Source organism: Cervus canadensis, chromosome 8 (assembly GCF_019320065.1).
Source record: "Cervus canadensis isolate Bull #8, Minnesota chromosome 8, ASM1932006v1, whole genome shotgun sequence".
NCBI lineage: Eukaryota > Metazoa > Chordata > Mammalia > Artiodactyla > Cervidae > Cervus > Cervus canadensis.
Window position 1 is genome coordinate 64,700,066 of NC_057393.1, and position 12,081 is coordinate 64,712,146.

The 12,081-nt window shown below is 37.7% G+C and overlaps 1 protein-coding gene across 2 annotated transcripts in view; it reads right to left on the bottom strand.

The window, feature by feature from the left end:
- Nucleotides 1–1,069: 1,069 nt before the first annotated feature.
- Nucleotides 1,070–12,081, bottom strand: part of MCU (mitochondrial calcium uniporter) — a 209,170-nt gene continuing 198,158 nt past the window's right edge. For both annotated transcript variants that reach the window (XM_043476623.1, XM_043476624.1), the window contains 2 exons: nucleotides 5,047–5,163; nucleotides 1,070–3,055 (listed from right to left, as the gene is read on the bottom strand). In XM_043476623.1, the coding sequence (XP_043332558.1) occupies nucleotides 2,978–3,055; nucleotides 5,047–5,163 (195 nt within the window). In that variant the 3' untranslated portion in view covers nucleotides 1,070–2,977. The remainder of the gene's footprint in view (nucleotides 3,056–5,046; nucleotides 5,164–12,081) is intronic.

The following is a 12,081-nucleotide window of genomic DNA, read 5'->3' on the forward strand; positions in this document are numbered from 1 at the left end:
GCATGATCCATTTATATATTTTGGAGATTAATCCTTGTCAGTTGCTTAGTTTGCAAATGGCTTTTTTTTTGGTTAGTGGTTTCCTTTGTTGTACAAAAGTTAAGTTTAGTGAGATCCCATTTGTTTTTGTTTTTATTACTCTAGGAGGTGGATCAAAGGATACATTGCTGCAATTTATGTCAGAGAGTAGTCTATGTTTTCCTCTGTAAGAGTTTTATGCTAGCTGTCCTTACATTTAGGTCTGTGATCCATTTCAAGTTTATTTTTGTGTGTGGTGTTAGCGAGTGTTCTAATTTCATTCTTTCACATGTAGCTGTCCAGTTTTTCCAGAACCACTTACTGAAGAGACTATATTTTCTCCATTGTATATTCTTGCCTACTTTATCTTAGATTAGTTGACCATAGGGGCATGAGTGTAGTTGTTATTTGTTGAATGCAAATAACAGCTTAACATTTTCAATCTTATCTTCTTAAGCCTTATGTATCTTAGGAATGTCTGTGTTGGTAGCTGTGAGCTGGCCGGAGGCAGGACCATGGCTGTGGAGGCTCTTGGTATATCTCACACTGCACTTAATGCAGAGATTTAACACATGCTTTTCGATACACCTTCAATGGACTAGGCAATATGTGGTATCTTCCCATTTGGTAAACATTATAAATTTGATACAAACTCTTAAAATAATGGGAATTTGATCTTAGTTCATTCTTGAGCAAGTTTCTGGAGTCCAGGAGACCACACTGGGTAATCTGGTGTTCTAATACAAGGCAGACAGTTCCTGTTAATCAGGATATTAGCCTCAGTGCCTTCTGCTGGTGCTATCTGGGTTGTTGATAACTGAACTTCTGGTGGCTCTGAAAAACTAGGAAAATGTCAACCATCTTAAGTTTAGGAAGACTTCATAAAATGCCTTTTAAAAATACAGGCTCCAGGTACAAAACAATTTCCAAATTGTATTTTTATAAAGATTAATTTTAGAGGTAAAAACTTTCCCACTTTAAATCAGAAGAACACAAGTTTGTTTTTATTTCTGATTTTGGTTGATTTCCTTTAAAGAATGAGATGCTATAGTTCAAAAATTGAATAAGTATTTATTGTTCCAGAAGGTACATTGCTTTTTATACATATTTCATAAATGATACAGGATTTTACACATGTTCAATATTTTGCTATTTGTTTAAAGGACTTTTCTTCACGTTCTCCCCTCCCTAGCCTCCCACACAACCTGAAAGGATTTGCTCATTGCACTGTGCTGTTTCTTCTTAAAAACCCTGCAGTACAAACAGGATAAATGGTTTAAAAATAATTCACAGAGCTTAACAGAAATAAATGAGGGAAGGGGGTTGAACAACTTGGGGGCGGATGAGGAAGGAAGTGGGAGGAGGGGGAAGTGGAGACATGCATCCTTTCATTCCGTCATGCCAGTGGAAGGGCGGGGTGGTGGCAGGAGCAGCAGCAGCGGTCCTGGCTGGCCTTCAACCTCTGCAAGGCACCTGGAGTCTGGGTTTGTCACTTAAAGTGTTTCTCTTCATACACAATGATCCCAAAGAAGGAAGAAAAAGAGAAAGAAAACCCTTGCCACAAGGAGGAGGGATGGACCATGTGAAAGAACAAAGTGAATCAACTAGCTGTGTGGCAAGCCCCATCATCCTTTCATCCTGCCCCCACAAGTCGCTATTAATAAAAACAGGATATTAGACACAGATTCCTTTGACTCTCCAAGTGCAGATGTCATCTGGAAATACGATAGAAAATATTTTGATAAGAGTATAAGATTATTTCCTCTTTCTCTCAATTTAAGATAAGAAAAAATAGGCTGAAGAGGGTAGGTTGAAAGAAACCATAGAAATGTATTCCTATATAAAGATAAATTGCACCCTTTGAGATCCACTCACTTGATTTACAACTACTTAAGTGGTGGAGGTGGGAGGGTTCACAAACAGCATGGAAGTGTGTATCCTTCGAGATTAACAAAGCCTCCAGACAAGGCAAGGCCATCTGGGTGGCCTGGAATGCTGTCACACAAGCAGATTAACAGCAATGAAACTATTCGGGTTCTGAAATGGCTACAGAGCCATGATTTTTAGCCAATTTGTAAACCGTACATCTTCCTGATTCAGTAATATAGCTAAACACTCCCCCTCTGGCTTGAGCTGTGGAGGGAGAGATCAATGGGATAGTTAAATAAAGGAGGGAAATTTGTCTTCCTCTTAAAGATTAATTAGTAAAAAACAAAACAAAAGAAAAGAAACCTCATGCAGTGTTGCCAATGATTTCTAGATAGTGATTCAGAGCACTGAAATACATAGACATTTAAGAAGGTATGAAGGGATAATCCAAAGTGTCAATTATCAAACAGTCATAAGTTGGTTCCAATTATCATATGGATAAAATCAGTGTACCAGCAGGTGTGGGGGGTCAGAAATGGGCGCAAACGGGAGAGATTCCTGGTAACGTTGCAGAGACTGGGTCCAGTCTAAAGTAAAAGCTAATGACATGGGCTCAGACTCTGTTTGCCACCCACATATCTTGAGGTTTAGCTTTTCTGGTGGATTTACTTACTCCTATGTCAAAATTAAGAAAAGTTAAATTAAAAAAAGAAAATTAGAGTTGAGTGGGGTGCTGGTGTGTTACTGTTTTGCTGACCCTGCAAAGAAGATGCAAGAGACAAACACCCCCAGCATCAATTTTTCTTTGTGAATCTCTCAACCATATAGTGCATCATTTTCATCCAGAAACTGAGATGCTTGATTAAGACAGTATTTCACTAAGCCCTTTGAGCTTATATTCCACAAAGCGTGATCCTCATATTTAAACACTCCTTTCTTCCCTAAGATCTTTTTGTTTTTGTTTTTTAATTAAAGGTAAAAACCCTCTACCCCAACAAGGCTCCCAGCTTCCACCTGCAATGCTTTAATTAAAAAGGCCATAGTTATAAACAGGTGTTCTTTCTGCTGGGACTCAGAGGCTCTTTGCAGATCAATCTTTTTCACCAATTTGTCGGAGGGGCAGATGTACTTGTAACGGATCTCTCAGTCTCTTAAGGTCCATTTCTGCCTAAAATAGAAACAAAAGGTGAGAAAAACTGGCTAGTCAAGTTTCAATGATATTACTGTCTCCTGAGAAAAGGAAATTGTCTTTCCTCCATCATTATGAGGCAGAGAAATCATCTGAATCACTCTGAAAGTAGGAGTGCCTCAGTGGCGAAGGGTGTTAAAGGCACAGACAGTAAAGGGGTACGGAAACAGAAGCTGGTCCTGGTGGTCTCAGCTGTCAGCAGAGCCTCCAGAACAGGCTGTGCAATCAACAGGGCAGGACTCGGGACTCAAGAATGTGAGAGCATCGAATGTACCTTGATGGCATTTCTTCAGAGAAGCCCTTGCACAAACTTTTGTATGGAGCCAAAATTTATTTATTTTTGGAGCCAGAATTTAAATTATGCTGCTCAGTTCAATTCAGTCACTCAGTCATGTCCGACTCTCTGCGACCCCATGAACCACAGCACGCCAGGCCTCCCTGTCCATCACCAACTCCCAGAGTCCACCCAAAGCCATGTCCATTGAGTCGGTGATACCATGCAACCATCTCATCCTCTGTCGTCCCCTTCTCCTCCTGCCCTCAATCTTTCCCAGCATCAGGGTCTTTTCCAATGAGTCAGCTCTTTGCTCTTCAGCTCAACAGGTGGCCAAAGTATTGGAGTTTCAGCTTCAACATCAGTCCTTCCAATGAACACCCAGGACTGATCTCCTTTAGGGTGGACTGGTTGGCTCTCCTTGCAGTCCAAAGGACTCTCAAGAGTCCTCTCCAACACCACAGTTCAAAAGCATCAATTCTTCTGTGCTCAGCTTTCCTTATAGTCCAACTCTCACATCCATACATGACTACTGGAAAAACCATAGCCTTGACTAGATGGACCTTTGTTGGCAAAGTAATGTCTCTGCTTTTTACTATGCTGTCTAGGTTGGTCATAACTTTCCTTCCAAGGAGTAAGTGTCTTTTAATTTCATGGCTGCAATCACCATCTGCAGTGATTTTGGAGCCCAGAAAAATGCTTAAGACTTTAGTTATTTGTCTAGTTGCTGTTTAAGCTTTTCTGTATGAGTAATTTTAAAAATAGGAATGTGAAGTCAACTGCAGCACTTTCAAAACTCACACATGCTTGGGCCTCACCCCCAGTGTGGAGATGGGGCTGAGGCACCTATTTTTTTAATAGCTCCAGAGACCACTCTGCTACATTCCCTCCAGTTGACAACTACCACACACAGCAACAGAAGGTAAGAATTCACTTAGGCCGAGGCAGGAAGACAAAGTAAACCTATTCAGAGCAAACCCCATCATCACAAAGGGAGAGAGAAGGTGGAGAAGGTCCAGAGAAGATAATTAAACTTTGAAGAGAAGGGAATGGTTTCCTGAGGTTTTAAAAAACCTCTAAAGTCATAAAAGACTGCCAAGAAAAGGAATGAGCATTTCTTAACCAAATCAAAGATATCAGAGTGAGGGGGAGGCATAATCAGAAATGTGAAAGAGGTAACTGTTATGAGAAATAAAATACCAATCTTTTAAAAAAGTGTCCAGTAGCTCAATAACCTCTGACTTGCACCTGGCAAAAATTTCTAGTAGTCTCTCTTTTACCTGGATTTTATTTTTGCCCCATTGCTACCACACATTTTAGGTGAGAGATCTTGGGGGTCAATTGTAGAAAGATTAAAAAAAGAGAGAAAGGTAAAAACAGACAGAAAGGTAAAGATACGAAAACTAAAAAACTAAAAATAGGTCTAAAAATTTCAATATGCTAGTGTTAACAGGATAGATGGGACACATTATCTTTTCTTGTGTTATATAATACCTCCTTGTGTTATATACAACTTCCTGGAGAGATGTATATTTTAAAACAGTCATTTCTACTGGTTGAGGAATAATTTGCATAGGAAGAAGAGGACTGGATCATTCTTTCAGAGTTTACCCATTTAAGTAGTGTGATTATAGATGATGATGCCACCACTGTACAAGATGGGGCTGGGGTTTCCTTTCATTTTTGGAAAACTTACCTGAGCAATTGCATCCTTGAGTTGATTGTATTTCTCTAGGTCAAAACGTGACTTTTTGGCTCCTTTATGGAAAAATAATAAGTATTGTCTGTCTCTGGCTTCTGGATAAACATATTCCTACAAAAATAAAAGAAAAATTAAATTATTAGTCCTTAGCACACTATCGTCACAAAATAAGCACTTACTATTGATTAGATTCAGTACACATGATTGCATATATACTACTGACATGTGCTATGTTAAATATTTATTTCTTAAAATTTTTTTATTGTGACAACACTCACAGAAGAGTACACAAAACAAAAATGTACTTCCTAAAGGATCATCATCACATAATAAACGTTAATCATCACCAGGTAATAACTGCCAGTAACTCAGAAGCCTCCTTCCTGCCCCTGTCCAGTTACTCACCCTTTCTTCCCCTGCAAAATAATCACTATCACGACTTTCGTGGTATCTGTTTTCTTGCTCTCTTTATAGTTTTCTTACTTAAAACACATCTTCCTGAGCTCTACAGATCAGTTTCACCTGGTTTTAAAATTTTACATGAACAAAAATGAAGTCAGATAGTACGCAATGTGTATGGCTACTTTCACTCACTATCATGTTTGTGATGTTCATCTTTTGTGTGTACCAGTTTCAGGTGCATTGCACAGTGATTCAGATATAGGTTATTACAAAATACTGAGTATCATTCCATGTGCTATACAGTAGGTCCCTGTTGCTTATCTGTTTTATATATAGTAGTGTGTGTATGTTAATCCCAAATTCCTAAATTATATTATTTACATGACTACCTCATATTTTATTTTATAAAATTTTGTTTATCTATTTATCTTTGGCTGTGCCGGGGCTTTGTTGCTGCATAGGCTTTTTTCTAATTGCAGAGAGCAGGGGCTACTCTCCAGTTGCAGTGTGTAGACTTCTCACTGTGGAACCTTCTCCTGCTGTGAATCACAGACTCTAGGGCACTTGGGGGCTCAGTAGTTGTGGCTCGGGGGCTCTAGAGCACAGGCTCAATAGTTGTGGTGCACAGGCTTACTTGCTTCACAGCATGTGGGATCTTCCTGAACCAGGGACTGAACTTGTGTCTCCTGTACCGGCAGGCAGATTCATAAGTCACCAGGAAAGCCCTACCTTACATTTTAAAAACCACTTTACTTGAGATACCATATAATTTACCTATTTAAGGTGTAATAGTGCTTTTTTAGCACAGTCACAGAATTGTACGATCATTACTACAGAAAATTTTAGAATATTTTCATCACCCCCCAAAGAAACCCCATACCCTTTAATATCACATCTGATCTCCCTCCATACTTCCAGTTCTAGGTTAACTACCTGTCTACTTTCTGTCTCCATAGATTTGCCTATTCTGGATATCTCATAAGTGGAATCATACAACATATAGCCTTTTGTGTCTGGCTTCTTTCAAGGCTCATCTGTTTGTTTGTTTCTTTTTTTTGTTTGTTTGTTTCATGTATCAGTACATTATTTCTTTTTATTGCCAAATAAGATCTCATTGAATGGATATGCTACATTTTATTTACCTACTTGCCAACTGATAGACATTTAGGTTTTCCCACTTTTTGGCTATTATGAATAATCTTGCTATGAACATTTGTGTACAAATTTTTATGTGGACACATGTTTTTCCTCTCTTGATGATATACAGCATTTTCATGATCACTCATGAGGCTGAGGCTTTTTCATTTCCTCTTTTATATTACTGGCCATTTGCATATCTTCTTTTAGAAGTGCCTGTGCATATCTGGACTTTCTGTCTTTTTCTTATTGGCTTGTAGGATTTGTTAATATATATGGATCCTTTGTTGGATATACATACTGCAAACATCTCCTCCCAGCTCATTCTCCCTCCTAATGGTGCTCTTCAGTAAAAAGATGTTCTTAATGTTAATACAGCCTAATTTATTATTCCTATTTTTTATGGTTAGCACTTTTTATTGTGTAAAAAGTTATTTTCTAATCCACAGTAATTAAGATATTCTTCTATATTATTATTTTCCAGGAGCTTCATCATGTTACCTTTCACATTTAGATCAACAATCCATCTGGAATTAATTTTTGTTTATAGAATAAGGATGGGGTCATTTCTTTTTTTTATATGGACAATCAATTGTCCTAGCACCATTTACCAAAAGACTTTGTCTCTGCAGTGCCATTTTTTAAAATGAAAAGTCCATTTACACTAGGACTGTTTCTACTTTTCTCTTCTGTTCCACTGGACTATTTGTCCATCCCTGAGTCACTGTCAATCACTGTAGTACCGTGGTGTCCTCTGTAGTAGTACTGTAGACTGCTAAAGGTGTAGTCTTCATATCTGATACAGTAAATCCTTTTATGTAGTTTTTCTTCAAGAGTTTATTGACTATTCTTAGTCTTTTTATTTCCATATAAATTTTAGAAGTAGCTTAATCAAATCTCTTCCCCCAATCCCAAACTTATCAGGATTCTAACTGGGGTTGCACTGAATCTAACAGATCAATGTGGAGAGAACCAACATTGTTACAGTATTTACTTTTCTGGTCCATGAACATGTAGTATCATTACATTTATTAAATCTCCTTTAATTTTATGCATTTCTACATAGACATCTTGTACATCTTTTGCATGATTTATTTTTAAAGGCCATTTTAAGTTGCATCTTCTTAAAAAGCTTTCATTTTCTAACCATTTGAGGTTGGCATATAGATATGTAACTCATTTATGTGCACTGACCTTGTATCCAGTAACCTTAATGAAACTCACCTATGAATTCTAATCAGTTATCTATATATGTTTTTAAAATTTTTCTATGTGCAAAATCTATGAATCATGCCAGTTGTTTTTCTTTCCAATATTTTCATCCACTGTATCTTTTTCTTGCCTTCCGCACTGGCTAGGACCAAAGGTAAAAGTGGAATGGAAGTGGTACTTTTACCCTTTTTCTAGGCAACAAAGGGACATTAAAACACTTCAAGTTCACTTATCCCCTCCAGATACATATGCTATTTTATACATATGCTATTTTTGTATGTTTTAGTTTTTTCTGTATTTTAAATTCTGTAAGAGTTTATTAGGTTTTTTTACACATTTAACATTCATTTATTATTATTTTTTGCCTGTGCTGTGTCTTTGTTGCAGAACGCAGGCTTTCTCTAGCTGTGGTGCATGGACTTCTCACTGTGGTGGCTTCTCTCGCTGCACAGGCTCTGGGGTGTGCGGGCTTCAGTAGTTGTGGCACATGGGCTCAGGAGTTGTGGTGCATGGGCTTGGCTGCCCTGTGGCATGTGGAATCTTCCTGGACCAAAGATCAAACCTGCGTCCTCTGCATTGACAGGTGGATTCTTAACCACTGGACCACCAGGGAAGTCCATTTAATATTCATTTAGATTCATTCACAGATTTACCATTTTCATTGCTCTTCATTCCTTCCTGCTTTTTTTGACTTTCCATCTGTGATAACCTTCCTCTGCCCAAAGAACAACAACCTCTAGTATTTCCTTTGTACAGATCTACAGGTGACAAGTTCTCTATTCCTTTGTCTGGAAACATCTTTATCTAACCTTTATTTTGGAAGGATATTTTTGCTGAGTATAGAATCCTAGGTTGACAGTTATTTTCTTTCAACACATTGTAGGTACCATTCTATTACCTTCTGGTGGTTGAGATTACCTTCATTTCTGTGGTTGACATGCTATCTAACAGTGACTCCTCTGAAGGCAATCCTTTCTTTTTCTTCTTTTGCTTCTCTTAAGATTTCTTCTTTGTCTTTGTCTTTTGCAATTTTACTTCTGATGTGTCTAAATGTGGGCTTCTCTTCCTTTATCTTGGTTGGTATTTGACAGAATTTTTAAATCTATAAATTAATGTCTTTCATTATTTTGGAAAACTCTCAGTCATCAGCTCTTTAAATATTGTTTGTTCCCATTCTTTTTCTCCTCTCCTCCTGAGATACTAAGAAAATTAAAAATGTATTAGGCCTTTTCACTTTATCCTTATACCTCTTACCTCCTCCTGTATTTTACATCTTTATGTCTTTCCATATTTATTTCTTCTGATTTATTTCCAGGTCACTATATCCCACTTATGTCTACTCTGCAGTTAAATCAATCCATTAAATTTGTTCTCTAGAATTTTCGTTAGTTTTTTAAAAAAGTCAAGTTATCTATTAATATTCTCAACCTTACCTTTTATCTCCCTGAATATAGTAAATATAATCATTTTAAAGGCTTTGTCTGATAAATGCAGTTACTAGATTTCCTACTGTGTTTCAAACATCTATTGTTTTTGTAGGTATTTTCTTGTGTATCTGTTTATTTTTTATTGTATGTTTAACTCTGTATTTATGCTTAGGATAATGTTATCGCCTCCCAGGGAGATTAATATTTTCTTCTGCCTGGAACCTGTGAGATTAGCACTATGGGATTTCCAGTATTCCAGGACTACTTCAATCCAATTTACAACACTGGGATGACTGAAAGAACAGGTTCTTCTATTCTACAATGGTGGCCTTTAAAATTCCAAATCAAAGCAAACGTGTTTCAACCTATTTCAGCAATCCCTGGACACGAATGTCTATGGTTTTGGTCCTTTTAGGCTATCAAGTATGGCTCAGCTTCTTGGCCTCTCAGCCTTTAATCAGTATAAATCCCCAGAGGAAAAAGGACACCTAAACACCAGACTCACCTCACTCAGACTTCTCTTCTTCTGGTCCTTGCCTGGTAATTTTTGTTATCCTGTGTGTTCTCTAGAATCTACAGGCAGATGTGTTTTATGTTTTGTTTAACTATTTTAACATTTCCTAATGAGAGCATTGTTCTGATTACCTAGTATGCCACAACTGGAAACAGAAGTAAATATTTAATTACTGAGGATGACAGACAACAAATGAACAGTAGTTGAGGGGTTTGTGGAAGCTTGTTAAAAAGACAGAATCATGATCTGGATCAAATAATATTGACCAACGGGACAAATGCTGGATTAAAAACTTGAGAGAAAGCCCTCTACTTTCACCTAAGTTGCTGTGACTAGGCTACTTACTTATCTGTGGTAAGGATATAAATGTATATACTAATTCAATTTATTCAGATCTAGTCCATGTATCCTCTCTTGGGCAACAAACATTTACTAAGCAACTGCATGCTAGACTCTATTCTAGAAACTTGGTGATTTGATAATAACTGAGAAGAAAGACATGGAGAGCTTTATTATAAAGGAAAGAGAGTCAGAGAGGGAGAGTTTGGTAGCATAGAGAACACACAAAAAATATATACTGGGGTAAGATTCTGGAAGGAGGTAATAAGATTAAGAAGAGGCAGAAGAGCTAGCCCTGATCAGGAAAATGCCACCTCTTATTTGAATTTAAGGAAATAGTATAAAAGAGTCAGTAAGGATACTATTAAACTCACAGAGTTTAGGAATTAGAAAGCTTCTATCTGTTAAGCTCAATTTTCTAGGAGAAGTAGAAGGCAAAGTTAAAGGTGGGATGAGGAGCTTGATGTGAAGTCTTGAAGTAACTAATAATTTTCTATGGGGGAAGAAAATCTAATGAGAAACACAAGTAGTTGCCCATTCCATACTATCAGATGATTTTTCTCTAGCAATGCTCAGTAGCCTGCATGTAGGGTAAATGGCTAGAATCACCCCAGATTAGGAGTTTACAGAGCACATGTAATGGAAAGACAAGGGAGTGGAGACTGAATAGATGGCAGTACGGTCTAACTGGGGCAGAAAGGGAGCAACACACGAGGAGGTGACCGAAACAAGAGAGATGCCAGGAGCCTAAAGGTCTAGGCGTACTAATTTTTATTATAAGGAGGTCCTGAGCAGTCACTGAAGTAGTTTGCTGGAATAACAGAACATAAAGCATGAATGTTGGAACTGAGATGACAAAGGGTATCAAAGGCTAGGTCAGTGTTTCTTAATCCTTTTTCATCATTACCTCAAGTTGCCTTTTTAGATATTTTCCCCTTAGCTGCCTCTTCTCCCCGAGAGGTTTTAATACCACAGATATATTGTGGTATCCATTTATCTGTTGTAATTTCCAAGATGTTTTACTCCTCAAGAACCAATTTTTGCCTCCTTGAGGGTGACATCCCTTTTGTTGAAAACACTTGGGCTAGGGTATTGAATAGTGGTTCACATGCCTGCTGAAGTAACTTTTTCTTATGGCAACTTCTTATTGTCAGGCTCCTTTTTCATATGATAGAAAGTGGTACTCAGGTCTCACTGAAATATTAGTAAAATTCAATATTCTACTTGATTTTATGATCTCAAGGAACTTGTCATCTTATAAAAATTCTTTGGAACTTAATACACTTTGGAATCTATTTAGGTTGCTAATAAATGCTTATTCAATAGTTTAAACGCTACTGAATAGGCTTTTGCTTCATCGGTGTTAATTTATGGAACTGATATGGGGAAGAATATTTTACATTCAATTTGGTCAATGTTTTCCTATTCACAAGACTAAACTGTTTACTACTGCTATTTTGCAACCAGTCACTTGGGGGCAGCAAAAATGTTGAGGAATCACAGCAGTTCAGCATTTAAACAGGACAGATAGGCACTGTTATTAGGCATGGTATGGAAATAAAAATTGGACACCTTGCTTCAAAAACTATCAGTCTAGTAGAGGGGACAAGACACTGAACAGGAATAATTATAATACAAGATAGCATAGGATGAATGAAATGAGAGGCACCATGTGCCAAAGGAATTCAGAGGAAGGAGAGATCAAAATGGGCTGCAAGGAAGTAGTCAAATATTAATGAAAAATAAGCATTTAAGTAAACCTCAGATGGTATAAGAATTTGCCTGCAAAGCGTGAGACCTGGGTTTGATCCCTGGGTCAGGAAAATCCCTTGGAGAAGGGCATGGCAACCCACTTCACTGTTCTTGCCTGGAGAACCCCTGGACAGAGAAGCCTGAAGGACTACAGTCCACAGGGTAACAAAGAGACACGACTGAGTGACTACCATTTTCACACTTTCACAAGTAAATCTTGATGACAGGTAGAGATCAACAAGGAAA